At 36.2% G+C, this 20,663-nt stretch overlaps 1 protein-coding gene across 8 annotated transcripts in view; it reads left to right on the top strand.

Annotated features, from left to right (window-relative positions):
• LOC6585835 (transcription factor E3) overlaps nucleotides 1-20,663 on the top strand; it is a 33,733-nt gene that overhangs the window by 10,573 nt on the left and 2,497 nt on the right. For 2 of the 8 annotated variants that reach the window (XM_002011424.4, XM_015160802.3), the window contains exon 5: nucleotides 19,046-19,066. The exons of 1 other annotated variant lie outside the window; for it this stretch is intronic. In XM_002011424.4, coding sequence (XP_002011460.1) covers nucleotides 19,046-19,066 — 21 coding nt within the window. Of the gene's footprint in view, nucleotides 1-5,600; nucleotides 5,833-8,615; nucleotides 8,637-8,768; nucleotides 9,052-13,050; nucleotides 13,720-19,045; nucleotides 19,067-20,663 lie in introns of those variants that run through there. 5 more of the 8 variants (XM_015160800.3, XM_015160804.3, XM_032733064.2 and 2 more) reach the window with 5 other exon arrangements.

Here is a 20,663-nt window from a genome sequence, read left to right on the forward strand (position 1 = left end):
GCGAGAATTGATAACTCTCCGACAAATTTGAATCTTGAATTTCTAGAGTTTTTGGACAAAAATCAACCAAAACAAGTAAGAAGGCTCTAGTCGAGACTGCCCGACTCGTATAATCACGCGCTCTGCTGACTGCACAGTTAGCAGCGACTGCGCTTGGGCTGCAATGCAATGTGGGCAATATGATGAGAATTTTTTTTGTTGAATAATTTCTTTTGTAGACATAGAATCTTAATGAAACTTTCAGAGCCGATTCATATAGTTAAAATGTGTGTACATTCCAAAGCACAAGTCTCTAGTACTTGAAAACCCCTTTTACAAAGGGTATAAACAGAACAACGTAATATCGCAACAATACAACATAGATGTATAACGATTCCGCTTATAGCGTCTGTACGGTTATAGCGACAAAAATTCTGGTCCCCAGGTTGATTGTCGTTATAACTGTATATATCTTATATATAAAATTCTCGTGTCGCCGGGTTTGTTACCAAACTCCTCCGCAATTTTGTGTGCAGGTCGGGTAGGTCTGAGAATCGGCCAACATTTTTTATGAACCTAAGTTTAAAGGTTGGGGCCACCATTCATTTTTATACCCTGAACCCATTGAAACTGGGAAATCAGGGTATAATGGTTTTGTGAAAAGTATGTAAGAGGCAGAAGGAAGCATCGCAGACCCCATAAAGTATATATATTCTTGATCAGGACGATGAGCTGAGTCGATATAGCCCTGTCCGTCTGCCCGTCCGTCCGTATGAGCAAAAGGATCTCAGAAGATATAAGAGCTAGAGAGCTGAAATTTGGCATGCATACTCGTGTATACAATAGGCAGTACGAGTTTGCTTTATTTTTTCGATGACTCACCCGATAACCTTCTTATCGAGAATAATCGAAAAATCGACATTGTTTTTCAGCCTAATTTGAACACTTTTAGACCTGGAGACTTCAAATTTGCGTTGTATATAAAGTTAATGGATACAAAGATTTTGTAATTTACAGATTTTGGATACCACGCTCCATTCGCCCTTAATTTGTAAAAACCGCATTTCAAGTACTAGAGAGTTGTGCTTTGGAATGTACACACATTATGATTACGCTCTGAAAGTTTCATTAAGATTGTATATCTACAAAAGAAATTATTCAATAAATAAATTCAAATAATATTGCCCACATTGCATCGCAGCCCAAGCGCAGCCGCTGCTTACTGCGCAGTTAGCAGAGCGCGTGCGTATAAGTGCATGTGTATGTATGTGTGCATAAAAGAAGTCCAGAATGATTAGAATATCAGCTTGGAGGGTTCAGGGTATCTCCTAGTCGAGCAGTCTCGACTGGAGCTTTCTTACTTGTTTTGTTTTTGTTTTTTGACGCGACGACCTTACGATATCATTCAGTGACGCAATGTACAATGAAGCATTGATTGCTATTGAGGATTTTTGCATTGTCATTGAGAATTTACCCAGTAGACTTGATAACAGTGACAGTTTTCGGTCATGCTCTCATGGTAAACAATAATTCATGCACATTTCATTAATACAGGAACGTGATTAATAAATATACGTGTTTTATTAATATAAAAGGTAACTAAAATAATAAGCAATACGTCACTGTTTATCACGAAACAGTTTTTCAACTTGATTTATGTATGTTTGATTAACACGAAAACGCAAGCGGGAAATTTGAGTCGTCGAGCACTCAAATCTAGAAGCATGCAAGATAGCAGATGAAGATAGGCAACACAGCAATGCAGATGTCTGTGTAAGCGTGGCGCAGTTACGTGCATCACAATTGCAAGAGTTACGAGATGAGCGAAACCAGCAAAGACAATTAGAACGAAGAGAAGCGAGCAGATTCGTAGTCAACAGACGTAGAAAAATTGACCGACAACGTCAGCAAGTACTTCGAGCATTTACATCGCATTCATTTCTTCACGAGATTTCCGTATAAGCTTGATGTTGAATACTATGCTCATTCCAAAGTGGTCATTGGTACATTAGATAAGGAATGACTGCACTGCTATGCCCTTAAATTTAAAAATGAGGCTGATCAGGAAATGTAAAACTCTCAGAAATTGAAACACCGCCGGAACCATTGCACGGCTGCCTTATTGGTACCGATCCAGGTTCTTCCCTGTTCTTCATCAATTGAGATCGTTTGGAGCACCGGAAATAGTTGCTGCAAATGGTCAACAATTTAATTCCACATTCAAAATCAAATGCAAAGCTTACCACAAAGTCGGTTCATTGCTACCAATGCCAAGTGAACCTTATAAATTTTTATCAATTTACTTAATGGGTACCAAAACATTCTTTATTTCGTTACTTCTTGCGGAGATACGAGCAAAAAAAAGCATTGCATTAGCCGTTGAATCATCTGGCATTGCAGTTACTTTATTAGATGGATGCAGAACAGCTCATTCGGCATTCAAGCTGACACTGAACATTCAAAATAATCGATATGCAGTTTGTAATATTAAAAAAGAATCATCCATGGCTACTGTGCTGAAACAGTGTAAAATTATTATCTGGGCTGAATGAACCATAGCACATAAGCATTCGCTGTAGGCAAAACAACGTTTGCCGGGTCAGCTAGTATATATATATTTTTATACTCATTCACGAAAGTGAAATAAATAAGTAAGTTTTGTGCAATGTCCGTCTTGCTGTCCGTCCGTCTGTCCGTATGAACGCAGTCTATTTCGGCGCTATTGAAACTAGAGACTTGAAATTTGGAACACATACTCGTGTATATCTCCGATTTATAAAGTGTTCAAATTTCCCGATCTGCCCACTAGGGGCGTGGAAAATCGGAAAATGCAGAAATCTGTTAGTTGAAGAGCTAAAAAGTTGAAATTCGGTATGTAGGTCCGCGTCGACCACCCAAGATCACAAGCTATGGCGGATATATCTCCGCCTATTGGGGGCGTGGCAAATCGGATAAAACTGTATCTCCTAATGTAGTAAGTCTAGAATGCTGAAATTTTTCACTTAAGCGGATGCTTCGATTCAATAAAGATGCGTGAAATAATTTTATAATTTGCAAATCGGACTAGACTTACTGGTAGCCTATTGATGCCCCAAAAATAATTTGTACGCCTCCTAAAGGGCGTGGCACATCGAAAAAATACCCTGTAATTTTCACTTTTTTGAGCGTAAGAATTCAAGTTTTGCATTTAGATCGATTCAATCCCTGAACCATTTCTTATTGCCGTTTCACGGGCTGCCTCTCTTTGAGAAGCATGAATTAAGGCCCTTCTTTGCTGGGTACTAACGCGGCGCTCTTCTCGGGCGATTTCTCGTTCTTCGTCAGATAATTGACACGCGATATTCCGATGCATAATTGCATTATGGGTCCGCCGGGAAAGATTAGATCTTCTAGGACGCGGCATTTTTATCAATAGTAACACTGAATATGCCCTCGCACAAAACCACATAAAACAAGTAAGAACGTTGCAGTCGGGCGATACCGATTGCAGAAGACTCATTCACAGCCCAAAAGCTGTCAACCAGAGTATATAGTGCAATTTTCAAGTCTAGTGCGCAACAAAAAACAGGGCATGATCCCATTAAAATTGGAAAATCATCGATAGCTATTGCTATGATCATTGCATAATTGCATTCAAATTACATGCATATGTATATAATTTATACAATTTTGACTTTTAATAATATACATGTATTTATGTATATCCATATATTGGATACCGGCTTCAAGCTAGCAGCAGATCAGCGCGATTTTACTATACATGTGCACACACTCATCGTCTATTCTATGCGTACAGACAGAAGCGCGCCTTTTCTCACATTCTTAGAATTTCGATTGATTTCTGGACTTTCCGTTACTGTAGTTTTGTCTGATGACGCTCTCTTATTAAGCTATTCTTTTTTAGCAGCTGAGTGCTCGAGCAAAGGAATGGCGCGGGTGCTAAGGGCGACGCAAGTAACGTTAGAGTAGGGAGGTTCGAACCTCTACTATGTTTTTTTTTTTTTTCATACATATTTCGTTTTTTATAAAATAGATATTTTATTGGGAAGGTGCGAGCTTGACTGAATGGCACTTAATACTTTTCATTTTCTTAGTCGAATAATTTTATAAGTTTAAATTTGTTTCTTCTTAAATAGCCCTCAAATACATATATGCAAATACATACATATGTATATATGTAAGTCTGCACGCATAGCATCAAGCATTCCAGCCTTATACACGCGCTCATTTGTATGTGTGTATGTATGCACACATAAATGCGTACTCTAGCATATTCTAAGAATCTCGTTGCGATTGATTTGTCTTTGCATTGTTTTTGAATTTCCAGCCACCACTCTGGCTTTTCTTTGCTATGTGGCGTCATAACAATAATGTAATTTCGTTTTAACTTCTATTAATCGAAACGACGCGGTGGTGATGTAGGCTGAAGCGCCGACGACCATTATTTTAGCTATTTTGACAAACATGCTGTTTGGGTTGGGTGCGAGTTCAAATCCCGCGGAAAACACTTTTTTGTAAATTGCAAATTTTTGTTATTTTAGCTTCTTTTAAATTTTTTTAAATTCATAAAAATGTTTCTTTTTGTATTATGAATATCTATTAAGCTTATTTATATGTACAAATGCATAAATAGATGGCTGACGTATATAAATGTCGCAATACGGGCACTGTAAATGCCGATTGCCACGCCCCTAGTGGCCGTCGACTCCTCAATTTTAGCCAGTTCTTAGAACGAGCAACCGGTTACCTAAATGCAAAATTTGAATTCTTACGCTCAAAAAATGTGAAAATTACAGGGTATTTTTCGATATGCCACGCCCCTAAAGAGGCTTAAAAATTATTTTTGGGGCATCGATAGAGGAGGCTACCAGTAACTTAACTATCCAAATTTGAAGCTTCTAGCTCTTAAATTGTAGGAGATATAAACTTTTGCGGTTTGCCACGCCCCCTATGGGCGGACATATATCTACCATAGCTCGTTGGACTTGGGTGATCAACCCGCGTATATATACCAAATTTCAGATCTCTAGCATCAATAGTGCCTAAAATATAGCAGAATTAAAACATTAGCTTACGTGCAAAATTTCAGCATTCTAGGTTTATAACTTTAGGAGATACAGTTTTGTCCGATTTGCCACGCCCCTAATGGGCGGAGATATATCCGCCATAGCTTGTGATCTTGGGTGGTTGGCGCGGACCTACATACCAAATTTCAGCTTTCTAGCTCTTCAACAAACATGATTTCTGGTATATCGGAAAATGCATTTTCCGATTTGCCACGCCCCTAGTGGGCGGATCGGGAAAATTTTAACACTTTATAAATCGGAGATATACACGAGTATGTGTTCCAAATTTCAAGTCTCTAGCTTCAATAGCGCCGAAATAGATTGCGTTCATACGGACAGACGGACAGACGGACGGACAGCAAGACGGACATTGCACAAAACCAATATACTCATTTCACTTTCGTGAATGAGTCTAAAAAACAATCGAGAAATATAAATATAAATAATTTACACAAATTTATGTTTGAGACAAACAAATACCTGAACTTTCGAGATATTGAGCTTCTGTGCGCACGCGTATTATTTTTATCAAATGTGATTTTTTTTATGAAAAAGAAGCAAAACCGACGCTTCTGCCCCATCGATCGGCATCGATAGAAATTTACTGGCATAAACATTCCCAAGCTTGGTGACTGTAAACAGAGAGCGGCCAAGCCGTCATTTCTCCCCATGATCGGCAGCGATCACACATCACAATCACAATCAGCATCACCCACATATAACAATAATAAACACACAATTGTTAGTCTTAAGCTACTGTTCAATAAAGCAAGTTGTCATAATCTAACGTTGACTTCGTCTATTATTAGCGTTGCGGTCAGCATATGTCTCGGCATTTATTCGACTCATAACATATATTCAATTGGCGCAGCAGCCGGTAGGATAGCAATAAATTGTGGATCTTGTTGCAATAACTAAGCTATTAATTCTTGTGTCCCGTTTACTGCTATCCGCTAAACAACCAACGCGGCGAAGGCAACCCAAAAATCGCGTCAAGTTTTTTAAATAAAACCTCGACAGTGACGTGTAAAATGAAATTCGTATATTGCCATCTCGCAGATTGTGCAAAAAACAATAACTTGAAAATAATTCAAGAAGACACGATAGAATTCGAAGAAAACATAATTCCAGACACTTCTGGTTATCTCAAAGCATTCGAAAGTGCTATCTGTGCAAACAAACTAAACAATTAAGTAAACTAAGTGAATAAATATTAAGTGAATAGAATTAAACAGATAACAATTTACAAAAAAAAAAAAGAAAGAAACTATAAATTTAAATTTAAGTGAATTAAAACAAAAAATATACAAATAAAAATAAAAATACAGTAGAATCCGGTTATAACGACTCCGCTTAAAGCGTTCAACCGGTTATGTCGACGAAAATTCGATGTCTTGATTGGTCCCCATACAAACTTATATGAAAGAGCCTCCGCTTAGTACGTCTCCGCTTTGAACGACAATCCGCTTATCCCGACGATTTTTTTCATATTTTTGAGTCATTCACCGGATATTACGACATGCCGAAAAAAAATGCGATATAATGACAACAAATTTAAGCATTTAAAGACGCTGTTAGAAATGTATATATGTTTCTATTTATCAGTGATCAGTGTGCACGTAGAAGCGACACAAATGCTGCTAAGACACAGAGAGAAAGAAAGAAAAAGAAACACAAGCTGCAATGCCGATGTCACACAAATGTTTTGATACCATGTTATTGAAATAATATATAATATATATATATATATATATATATAAACTAGCTGGCCCGGCAAACGTTGCATTGCCCTATCCATTATTTCTAGGTAAAAAATTGTTGAAAGCTATGTTGTTCAGGTTGGGATAGACTCTAATTAATTTATTAATCGGATTTTCATTCAAGCACCTTGTGGTAAACGACATTCTTCGTTTTTTGGTCAGGTGCAAGAACAAATAATGCGGATGGTTTGCCAACACGTGAGCATGCCACATACAATTGACCATGAGAGAAAAACACGCATTTTCTAGATTGAGGCCACAAATAGTCAAAGATTGGCCCTGTGATTTGTTGATCGTCATGGCGAAGGCAAGACGAATCGGGAATTGAATTCGTTTAAACTCAAAGGGCATTTTGAATAATAAAATTAAGGTCATCCACATCTTTATTTTTAGCCGCCAAAACTCGATTCGTCAACAGGAATACGGCCATTACCGACATTCTGCAATTGCTTCGAGAAATCATCAGCAGATAGATCGTTCAACAATGCAACTCTCATATTTACAGACAGTTGAAGTTTGGTTACATATCGCCACAGATTTGATGCTTTGAGGCAAGCGTTTATTTCGCCGGCAGCAGTAGATCTTGGAATTACTGGTAGTGTTTGTCGGAAATCGCCAGATAATAAAATCATTGAACCACCAAAACATCTCGAGTCATTGCGCAGATCTTTTACTGTTCGGTCTAGTGCTTCCAATGCGCGTTTGTGCGCCATTGTGCATTCGTCCCATATGATAATTTTTGATGCTACTAAAACTTTGGCCATTGCGGAGTGTTTTGAAATGTTACATGTCGGTTGTTCAGTAGCTTGAAGATTTAATGGCAATTTTAACGCTGAGTGAGCCGTACGGCATCCGTCTAAAAATGTGGCCGCTATTCCAGAAGAAGCAATTGCTACCGCAATTTCGGATCCCGCACGTACAGTTGCCAATATCAATGAGTTCCCAGTTCCACCGGGGGCATCCAAAAAAATAGGCCACCATTTCCATCATCAATTGCATTAATCAGTGTATCATAGATTTCCCTCTGCTTGGGATTCAACAGTGGTACATTCGTTTGAACTGATTGCATTAGTTCATGTGGATCATATTCACGTTCACAGGCTGCCTCTCTTTGAGAAGCACGAATTAAGGCCCTTCTTTGCTGGGTACTAACGCGGCGCCTTTCTCGGGCGATTTCTCGTTCTTCGTCAGATAATTGACACGCGATATTCCGATGCATAATTGCATCATGGGTCCGCCGGGAAAGATTAGAGCTTCTAGGACGCCGCATTTTTATTAATAGGAATACTGAATATACCCTCGCACAAAACCACATTTACACAAATTTATGTTTGAGACAAACTTTCGAGATATTTAGCTTCTGTACGACGCGTATTATTTTTATCAAATGTGCTTTTTTTATGAATAGTCAGGTTCGCCTGAGGCTGTGCCGTAGACTGACTGACTACATTTGTTTATTTACTTCTATACTATTGTATAATATGAGAGCAGGACCGAAAACTGTCACTGTTATCAAGCTAAATGAGTATCAATGGAAATTTGAATCTTTAGGGAAAAAAACGCGTTTTTCAAGTATTCGTCATATTTTTCAGTATTTTTAAGATCTACTATCCTACTCGTAGCGGAGACAAATCCAACAAATCAAAAACCATGAAAATTGGTCCAGCAGATCTCGAGTTATGTGGAGGAGTGGAGGAGCACTTTTACACAACTCTCTTTTATATATATAGAAAAAGATATTTGTTGTTTTGATTACAAAACTAATTTTTTTTTATGTTAAACCCCTTTACGAACATGGCAACCGTAAAAGAAATGAACAAAACATTTTTTTGTTCCTTCTGGTTAAAGCGTCCTCCGGATATATCGACGTAAACTCGTCGGTCCCTTGAATGTCACTATAACCGGATTCCACTGTATATATATATTTTTTTAATTCTAACTATTTAAATAAACACAATGGAAGGAGACGCAACAACACTCCTTTCCGACGCTAGCATGACGCAAGTGATCAACCAACTCAAAAATATGGAGAAATTCACTGGAGATAAGAATAGTTTATATATACAGTTTCGTTAACCGGATCGACTACATGTTGGCTCTTTACACCACTAATGATGCGAGGCAGAGGTCAATAATTTTCGGACTTGTGGAAAGCTGCATCAGCAGTGAAGTTATGCTATCTCTTGACATAACTAATTTAGGCAGACATTGATGAGTAAGCTAGAACTAGAAAATAATTTAGATGAAAAAACATTGTATGCTAGGTTAATTAAAACTAGTATTGACAACTTAATACAAAAACTACCCACACATATTTGCATTTGAATCATAAATTACGAAATTACTGATTTAAGATCTTTAATAAACATATTACAAGAAAAAAACCTTTATGAAGAACCCTGTCTAAATTCGAATCAAAACAAAGTAAGACAAGATAAAAATTTCAAGCCGTTTCTTCAACCAAATCATTCTTATGTTCCATGTCGACCCTATTTTCAACAACCATGTCAATCACTAACACCCAATTATACTAACGATAACACATTTCCACCTAATCATTATTCACCCCGACCAATACAACCAACGCCTAATCTGGCCAGACCATTTCTTAGACAGAACCAATGTTACGTTAACCGCTTCAGATAAATACCTCCACAACAAACCCCTTTCAATCGTCCTGGTACACCCAAACAACCAACAAAGCGTGTTGGACCTGCAGAAAGCAGACAAAGCAAAATGAGCATAGACGAAGAGACTAGAAACCAAGAAGAAATAAATTATCACGATTACATGCAGCGAGAATATTATAATCAATTAGCCTCTTATCCCGAATACTATCCTCAATATTACCAAGAACAAAGTTACCCACAAAGTTCAGACTACACATACACATAAACAGGCACAGCCGAACATGAAACAGAACAACCAAACGAAGTAAAAATCGAAAAAGTCGAAAATTTTTCAGCCTCGGAAACCAACAATACATGATTATCACTTATAAAGGGAAAATTTTAAATGTTTAATAGATACAGGATCCACTTTCAATATGATTTTTTTTCAATTTATTTATTAGCAATCTGTTTTTATAACAATAAGCATGATACCGATTATTCAAACTAGCAATGGACCTTTAACTATCAACAACTTGTTCAAGAGTAATAAGGAATTTCTTCTACATCAATTTTCACCAGATTATGATAATTAATTGGAAAAAAACAGCTCTCAGAAGCACAAGCAGTTATAGATTATAAATTCCAAACTGTAATTTTATACGATAGAAAATATAAATTATCAATGACATCCCGATCATAAACCAAAATCATTTCGTAGCTCAGCCAAATCTTGAATCTAATAAACATTTCAACAATCTAACCAGAGAGAATTTTAAAAATCAAGAATGAACTCAAGCCATTACCGACAGGAACATTTAAATGATTTTTATATAAAATACATAAAAGGAAAAGAAAACCACATGGCTGACGCTCTATCGCGAGTAAAAATAGAACAGACTTATTTTGAAAAAGAAACACAACATAGCGCTGACGAAGAAAACAATAATTTAATTGGCCTTACAGAATCGATTTTAATGCAAAACTCGATATTCGCGTGGTATACACGAACAGTTTACAAAAAAAATTGAGGTCTCTAGCTTTTATATCTTCTGAAATCGACGCGTTCAAACATACTGACAGACGGACAGACAGACAGACAGGCAGACGGACGGACAGGGCTAAATCAACTCAGCTCGTCGCCCTGATCAAGAATATACATATATACTTTGTGGGGTCTGCCACGCCTCCTTCTGTCTGTTACATACATTTCAACAAAACCATTATACCCAGATTTCCCATTGAAAATGGATTCAGGGTATAATAACAAACGAATATTTCCGCAGATCTATTTCTTTATTTAAACATTCAGCACAAATAAATCATTTATACAACAAATTGAACAAGAATTAAACAGTAGTGATTTGGAATGTACTCACGTTTTGACCCTATATCACGTTCTGAAAGTTTCATAAAAATACCCCCCTACAAGAGAACAAATAAATTCTCATAACATCGCCCGCACCGCTGCCCAAGCGCAGTCACTGCTTAGAGCGCGTCCTCATATGTGGATACATGTGTATGTATGTGTGTATAAAAAAAAAGTGCAGAATGATTTCTAATCATTCACGACTAGAGCACCTTTTTTTTTTTTTTTTTTTATCGTTTAAGAACCCTAACATAAATGGGTTAAAGAATTATATACATGCCGACTCCGAATTTGATCAAACACGCCTTTAAAGGGTTGTTGCAATTGTGAATAAGGTTGCATTTTCAAAATGTCAAATATTTAATAAATAATAGAATGTTACAATCGCCTACTAGCAGCGAGGCAAAGCGCAAAAGTTAATACAGTAGAGTCCGGATAACGACGCGCCGGTTGATATACCCGGAAGACGCTGTAACCATCAATATTTGCTCATATAATTTTGTTTTGGAACCAGAATTTTTGTTGCAATAACCGTACGGACGCTATAAACGAAGTCGCTATAACCACTGGTAAGATTGATTGTGGTCCCAATACAAATCAGACAGCGCGAAGAGAAGAAATTCTTTCTGGACTGATTCAATACGATCGTGATACAATAAATTATAAAAGTACATAAAAGTTTATTAATAAAAGGTTCATTGTATTCCATTGGCAAATGTTCCATAAAGTCAAGAGCACCTTTAGCATCATTAATAATAGTAGAGATATGAAAATTGAAAATTTGAGAATTACAGGGTATTTTTCGACGTGCCACGCCCCTGAAAAAGCGTAACAATTACTTTTGGCTCATCGATAGAGGAGGTTACTAGTAACTTAACTATCCAAATTCGAAGCTTTTATATTTTATAGTTTCAGGGATATAAACTTTTGCGCTTTGCCACGCCCCCTGTGGGCGGACACATATCCGCCTTAGCTCTTTGGTCTTGGGTGGTCAACCCGAGCATATATATCATATTTCAGGTCTCTAGCATCAATACTGCCCAAAATATAGTAGAATGTGAAAAATCACTATATCTTCAGGTCCGACTTGCCACGCCCCTAGTGAGCGAAGACATTAAATTTTTTCAATAGTATTTATGGAAACATAACATTAGAAAAATTTTAATGTTCCAGCTTTAACTCTAGGAGATACAGTTTTATCTAGCTCTTTAGCTTATATGATTTCTGGCATATTGGAAAATGCATTTTCCGATTTGCCACGCCCCTAGTGGGTGAATCGGGAAAATTTTAACACTTTATAAATGGCGGACAGACAGCAGACAGACATTGCACAAAACCTTTATACTCATTTCACTTTAATGAATGAGTATAAAAATACGTCTTTTACAAATTTAGGGGTGGATACTAGAGTGGGAGGTGTATTATAAAAAGAACCTAAAATAAAGACGAATCTATGTTTAAATTTTGGAGACTCTAGCTCTAAAGATTTAGGCATCTCCTACTAGAATATAATTTCATAACTGATAAGAGTTTTAGTCGACAATAAAATAGCTGGAATAGTTGTCGATTTTTAGAAAATAAACATTTTCTAGTGTCTAGCTTTTATCTATTAAAAACATTTTAGTCTTTAGCTTGTATCTATATCAGACGGACATACAGAGTCAGCCGTCGTCCTGATCAAAAAATATGGGGTCTGCAATGCCTAATTTAACTTGGTGCATTTAACAAAACCTCTATATACAGGAATGATCTCTAAAACTAGAAAAATTGTTTGGTTTTCCCCTGTTACATAATGAGGACTCCCTAAAGTGGGGTATCCACAGTCCAATTTATTGCACGAACTTGTGTTCGTCAAATGCTCGAATGTAGATAGCAGAGATCTTACGAACTTTTTGATCGCCGACTGTGAAATGAAATGAAATGTTTCTATCTTACGAACATTATTTCTAGAAAATTTTCGGACTAACTGTCTAGACATGCCAAAATGAACCGAAATTTCGACTGTGGATACCCCGCTTAACTTTAAAAATTTTACTACTTTGGTTGGTAGTTAAAAAAAATTAACAGCGCGATTGACATTGTAAAAAAATGACACATATTGTTTATTTAGTTTCTTGTTAAATCGTAAATTTTAAATGACAAAAAGATTGCAGGCATACGTATACGTTGCATTGGCCGTGCAAAGCAGCTTTTGTCATTGTGCTTTTAGTATTTTTTTTTGTATTGTAGCGATTATGAGATATATTTTTACTTTTGTGTACGTCGATAATTGATCAGAAGTATCGGCGAATGTAAATAAACATAATGGAATTTTTCCATTAGGCTGATAATTGAAATCCGTCAATCCAATATGTTGTATATTGAATTTATTTCAATTTGCGAGCGATTATTGGTTTAATGTAGTAAATTGTTCGTAACAGCAACAAATAGTGAATTAACAAAAACTCCTCATATGTCTAAAAATACAAAAATGGCGCTCGAACTATAACAATAATGGCGCTTAACTTACACCAAATTGGAAGTGTGGAAAAAATGCTTTGGATCCGTTTTTTTTTATATGAGTTAAGGATATTCTATGCGAGTGTCGTGACTAACTGATACGCCAAAACTGATAACTGATAACTGACAACAATCATTTAGACGTTAATGAAAGTACCAAAGTCGAAATCTCATGAGCGTGACGGCCACACATTTTAATAACCAGTTGGAAAGAGCGAGGTCTGATGCACGTGCTTTCTTGGATATCAAAAGTGAGTCTGTCGGAGAGACGCGGCCAACATAGCTTGGCGACACCGATCGTCTATAGAATTCACCGTAGGCCGGTATCGCTTATGCCCAGTGCGAAAAGGAAAAAAGGGAGCGAAAACGGAGTGAGCAGAACAAAGCGACGATTTAATATGCCGGTACTCAGCGTTATAGCTCGTAGGCATACAAAGGTATGTTTCTTATCACTTCGAGCAAAAAATCTTTTAAAATCTGGGTAGCAGTAGATGAGGGTTTTAGCCTACTAAAACTTGATGACTTAATAAACAAACAGATGCTATAACAAATAACGAGAGTGAGCGAGCCAGACAGAGAAGGTGAGACGCTTATTAAATATTGGGGTCTGAAAAAAAGTTTCGCTTGCATACAGTAATATACATATATACATGCATATGTACATACATAGATATACAAGCGTATTTGCCCTTGCTTGCCACTAATATTAATTCAAGCCTTTTAGTTTGAGAAAACATGTATTCTATTAACGTGTTTGGTTTTGGAATATTTGAGGGAATGCGGCGAATGTGTATATGTATGTATACTTTTGCACATACATACATTCCGACAAACATATGTACATATATAATTACATGCGTATAAATATACTTTGGGCATACTAATTACATATACGAGCCCAAACAACCATTAATTCGAACAGCATTTTTTTTTGCAGGGCGCAATGTTTAACACACTATATTATCATGCTGTTCGAATTAATAGTGGTTTGGGCTCGTATTTATTTATTTATTTCTTAAAGATATTGACAAAATCGGGAGTCAATATAAAATTAAAAGGCCTAAACAAAGTACAAAAAACAATTACAATAGTATAACCAACCCGATGGGGTATTTTATTTTCCAGTCCGGCCAGCTATGCCCACTTTTCACAGCCAAATATGGTGTGTAATACTATTGAGACTATGAACAGAAAGTGTTAGAAAGAAATCATAAAATAAATATTAAATACAGAAATATTAAGTATAGATAATATAATAATTAAAATAATTCTTAAGATAAAAAAGAAAAAATAATAATAACAAAAAAACTACGAGATCCCCTGAACCCTTCGAGCAATAGCTATATCAATAATTTTTCACGTCTTTCAGCTTACACAAGAAACACGCACACACACACACACACAAGCACCTACGCATAAACACACATGGGTTGCAGTGTGCGCTTACTATGAGAACTTAATTGTTTAATAACTTTTTTTGTGGACATACGATCTTCATGAAACTTTCAGATTATGATTATAACATGGATATGCATGTATTTGCCAAAGCATAAGTATTTAAAAAAAGCCTTTTACAAAAAGGTTTTTTATCAAAAAAAAGCCCGGGATGAGTAATCGATTTTTAGTGATAAACTTGATATCCGCGCTGTAAATACGGACATTTAAAAAAAAATTGAAGTCTAGCTCTTATATCTTCTGAAATCGACGCGTTCATACATACGGACAGACAGACGAACAGGGCCAAATCGAATCAGCTCGTAACCCTGATCAAGAATATATATACTTTGTGGAGTCTGCCACGCCTCCTTCTGCCTGTTACATACATTTCGCCAAAAGCATTATACCCTGATTTCCCATTGGAAATGGGTTCAGGGTATAAAAAAGATATAGTAAAGGAAAGTATTAAAAGTTGTTGCAAGAATAGTTGATAATGCCAAAGAATAAGAAATAATAAAGGGAAAAGAGTAAAGGAAGAGCCAAAATATAATATAGGATAGGATTAAGAAATCACTACACAACATTGGCAACTAAATGTATACCAGTGCATATACCTGGGCACTGTGAGAGATTTCCCTAAGTTAAGCTAAAAGTAAGGATTTTATTTTAGGAAGAGAGAGCTCTTCCAAATACAAACAAATTTTTATAAATTCCAAAAAAGTTATTAAATAATTCATGAAAGTATGTGCTCGTGTGTGTGTATAATCAGAAAATAAGCGAATAATTAGCGAAATATCAGTTCCTCAAAGGGTTCAGGGGATCTCGTAGTCGGACAGTACCGACTGAATCTTCTGGGCACCCGCCTAGTTGTTGCTTTATACTATCATATGATATATGTACATACATATGTATATATGTATGATGTATGTCGCAATGAGCGCGTTAGGTCGCTGGCGCTTACGAATATTTACAAATAATAATTAAGCAATATTTGTAGTGTGCTTATTGATATTATGATTGGTTACTATATTGTGTTTCCGTTGTACATTTCGAATATGTATGTAAGAAATACATATATGGAATTTAAACGTGATGAGGTGGGAATCAGGTTGAATATTTGTAAGTTTCAAAGTCCTTAACCTCATTTTTTGCCTATTAAAAATAGTTTTCATTTGAAAAAGCTTTTAGTTAGCCAACAAACTGTTAACTGAACTGCATACATATGTATGCAAATTGTATTAAAGTCTATGCACACATTCTTGTGTGTTCGCAAGTGCATAATATATGCACATACACATGAATAGTGGTGCAGTCGACTACAGAACATCGTCAAAGATAACAGTTAACGAAAACGACAAAATAATATCTTATATAATATTTATAAAAATATATATATATACATATCTTCTATATATATATAAAACAAAGTCGTGTTATGTGTTACAACACTTATAACTCGAGATCTGCTGGACCAATTTTCATGGTTTTTGATTTGTTGGATTTGTCCCTAAAGGTTCTTTAATTTCGAAGCTGTCAAATTTTCATTTAGAATTTACCCAGTAGGCTTGATAACAGTAACAGTTTTCGGTCCTGCTCTCATGTTAAACAATTATTCAATAACATTTGATCAATACGTGAATGAATAAACTGTTATGTGTATTTTTTTAAAAAAGATTGAAAAACTTTACGCGTGCGTTCAGAAGCAAAATATCTCGAAAGTGGAAGGAACTGTTATATTTGTGTAAATTATTAAAGATTTATTCTACAGTTTAACAAGAGTGTAAATGTCTTTTCATAGGTTGTCTCGATTGTTTTATGTGGTTTTGTGCGAGTGCATATTCAGTATTACTATTAATATGCAGCAAAGAAGGGCCTTAATTCGAAGAGAGGCAGCCCGTGAAACGGCAATAAGAAATGGTTCAAGTATTGATTTGAATCGAGCTGCGTTTCGATATGATTGCACCATTGACTACACCTTGGATCGTATAGTTTGCATTGGTCCAATGGACATTGTTTGCTAGCTGTTGCCAGTCTGTACTGCCTTAGTGATAAAGTGACATTGCCATTATATTTCTATCTATATTAATATTGTTTTGTATTATTGTATTACGTTCATCAAAGCCTAAATTAGTTAGGCGGTACGAAGTTCGCCGGGTCAACTAGTGTATATATATTTATAAAATGCAAGTGTATTCTGTCAGGTTGACAGATATTCATATGTATGCTCGTCTGTTAGATTATTATTCTCTATCCCTCTCTCTCTCTCTCTCTCTCTCTCTCTCTCTCTCTCTCTATCCTCTCACTTTATAGCCATGAATTCAGCTCAGGCCTGTAAATTTCGTTTTTGTTTTATTTTTTATACCCTGATGAACCCATTGAACCCAAGCGCTGTCGCTGCTAGCTACGCAGTTAGGAGAGCGCGTGATATGCGTGCGTGTGGATGCATCTGTGCATAAAAGAAGTATAGAATGAGTAGAATATCAGCTTGGAGGGTTCAGGGTATCTCCCAGTCGAGCAGTCTCGACTGGAGCCTTCTTGTTTTTTTTTTTTTTGTGTGCATGCATGCAAAAAATATGAAAAATACAAAAATTCGAGTACAAATACATGTATAAAGTGTACTCGTAGGTATGGAATACGGAATGCATATATCTGTACTGTGTGTACGTGACATTTCATGATTTTATGAAAATTCATTTGGCCAATTTTATATGAATATTCGTGTATAGCTGTTTAAAAATTATCCTATATTCTTATCGATAAAACCGTTAATAATGTTTTGTAATTTAAGCGTGACAGAAAGACTATCTAAAAGAAATATAATACAAATAATAAGTGCAACCCAAATGCAGACGCTAGACTACTGCGAAACAAAAATCTTGAATGATTAGTTCAGGGTATTTCTTAGTCGACCAGTCTAGTCTTGTTCAAGATTACAAGGCCATCGTCATGTATGACACCGAAACACAGCGCAGCACGTAATGTGTTGTATATATATATATATATATGTGCATATGTATTTCACGCAAGCCTGTTTGCATGTAGATATTTCTTGTATATGTATGTATGTTATATTAGTTGATAAGCTAAAAGGAAGTTTGAAATTCGGAATGTAGATCCCCGTCTACCGCCCAAGATCAGAAAGCTATAGCGGATATATCTACGCCCATTGGAGGCACAGCAAATTGGGTAAAACTGTATCTTTTAAAGCTATCTAGAAAGCTTAAATGTTGAGCTAATGTTACGATTTTATAGAGATTGATGAAAACATTTTGGGAGAGACCTGAGTTGGAATGTATACTCGGGTTGACAACTTAAGACCAAATAGCTACATCTACGCCCACAGGACGCATGAAAAACCGCAAGAGTTTATATCTCCTACAGTTTAGAAGCGTCAAATTTAAATATTTTAGCTACAGTTAGCCTCCCCTATCGATGAGCCAAAAATAATTATTGCGCATCTTCAGAAGCGTGGAAAAGTGCTCTTTTATTTTCACATGATGAAAATAATAAGCACACCCCTTTAAATTTAACTTCAGTTTAGCAAAACTTTTTTCTACTGCCCTAAACATCAAAATTTAAATGCACGTTTCTGTATTAGGTATATACATATTAATAAAAATAAGTAAATTAGCAAAAGAAATTTTTTTTCAAAAGTTACAAACAAAAATACAATAAAACCATTATACTGCTATTTGCTTGACTCAAATAATAGGTACACTTTACTTTGGTAAGTTGTACTTCATTTTATTAACTAAGTTTTTACTATTTTTTGTGTCTTGGGCTTTTATCTTGTTAAAAAAAACCCAGCGCAGGGGAATATTTTGCTCAGCATATGGTAGCATTATATTTTCGAGAGTATCCCTGTAGTCAGCTGCTCTTTTAACGTCAGATATTGGGAAAATCTGATCTACCGCCATGCTTCACTGCTTGTTTTGTGAAGCGAGGATCAAATTCTTTACCTTTAGGGAATCTTACGAAAAATTAAGATTTAAATAAAATAAGCTGCATTTTCCCATAGTAAGCGCACACTGCAGTTCATACGTGTTTATGTGTGCGTACGTATGTCTGTGTGTGTGCGTGTATATGTGCATATGCGAATAATTATTGAAGTATCTGTTGCTCGAAGAGTTCAGGGGATCTCGTAGTCGAGCAGTCTCGACTAGAGCTTTCTTACTTGTTTTCTTCTATCAGTTACGTGGCATAGGCTCTTTAGCTATTTTGATCGATTGAGGATTCGTTCGGCTATATGTATAGTTTAAACCTAACTGTACATTTTACTGAATTCCTCACTTATTTATATATATATATCTGTTTGTATGTTTTCAGCTCCCTTCGTTTGACAGCGATGTAAGTAATTTCTAATAACAATTTTGATTTCTTACTGTTTCTTAGTAATTTATTAATACAAATATCGAATATTCAATGACAATGCAGATATTATGTTTTTAGCCGTCAAATTAAAAAGCAGCAATTTGAGGTATCAGAATTATATTCCCTCAGCATCCCGTAAAATAATTTTGTCTGCAATCATTTTCTATATGGCAAATCAGGGTATACTGTTTTGTTAAATGTAAGCCGACACTGCGCATGCGTGTGTGTGTGTGTGTATTTTTTGTGTAAGCAGAAAGATGCAAAGAATTGCTCGAAGGGTTCAGGGGATCTCGTAATCGAGCAGTCTCGACTGCAGCTTTCTTAGTTATTATAGATGGACTATATGCATGAAATTCAGATCGTGATAATAAAATTGAAATTTGCGCCTTTACCAAAGGACATGTCTCTAGTATTTGAAATCCTCCTAAACATTTTAGCCCGGGGGGGGGGCGGTATATATATAGGTGAGGGGGGAATTATAATTAAAAAAAACATCGAGATTCTACTACCTAGCTAGTAGCGTATATGTGCATAAATTCATCGTTTGTGGATTTTCCAGACGTTACTTTAGTTTGTGAGATGACCCTGAATCCATTGAAAATGGGAAAACAGGGTATAATAGTTTTGTTAAAAGTATGTAACAGGCAGAAGGAGGCGTGGCAGACCCCACAAAGTATATATTCTTGATCAGGGCAACGAGCTGAGTCGATTTGGCCCTGTCCGTCTGTCTGTCTGTTTGTCCGTCCGTATGTATGAACGCGTCGATCTCAGAAGATATGAGTTAGAGACTTGAAATTTTTTACCTAGGTCCGTGTATATCACGCGCATATCAAGTTTTTCTTTTTATATCGATAACTACTCCCGATATTTTATTATCAATCAAAAACCCTATCGAAAGCTAGTTATTTAATTATATCTCCTACACCTTTAGAGCTAGAGCTTCCAAATTTTAAATGTAGACTTATATGTATTTTATATAATTTCGATTTTTGTTGTAATTTGCCCCCCCAACCCTATATCCACCCCCTCACCCTCACCTTTGTAAAAGGCGTATTTCAAGTAGTAGAGACGTGTGCTTTGGAATGAACATACATTTTCACCATATGATTACGCTCTGAAAGTTTTATTAAGATTGTACGTCTAGAAATTAAATTATTCATCAAATAAATTCTTATAATGTTGCCCACACTACAGCGCAGCCCAAGCGCAGTCGCTGCTTACTCCGCAGTTAGCAGAGCGCGTGCTAATACGTGCGTGTGTATGTATGTGTGTCGAAAAGAAGTGCAGACTGATTAGAATATCAGATTAGAGGGTTCAGGGTATCTCCTAGTCGAGCAGTCTCGACTAGAGTTTTGTTACTTGTTATAAATTAAATATCTTATTGGGAAGGTGCGAGCTTGAATGACATCGAGCCATCATTAGTCTCGCCTACAGCTTTGTTACTTGTTATATCCTGCATTGATTGAAAATATAAATTTGGGCTATATTTTTATACCCTGAACCCATTTTCAATGGGAAATCAGGGTATAATGGTTTTGTTGAAATGTATGTAACAGACAGAAGGAGGCGTGGC

This window comes from Drosophila mojavensis, unplaced genomic scaffold (assembly GCF_018153725.1).
Source record: "Drosophila mojavensis isolate 15081-1352.22 unplaced genomic scaffold, ASM1815372v1 contig_151, whole genome shotgun sequence".
NCBI classification, from domain to species: domain Eukaryota; kingdom Metazoa; phylum Arthropoda; class Insecta; order Diptera; family Drosophilidae; genus Drosophila; species Drosophila mojavensis.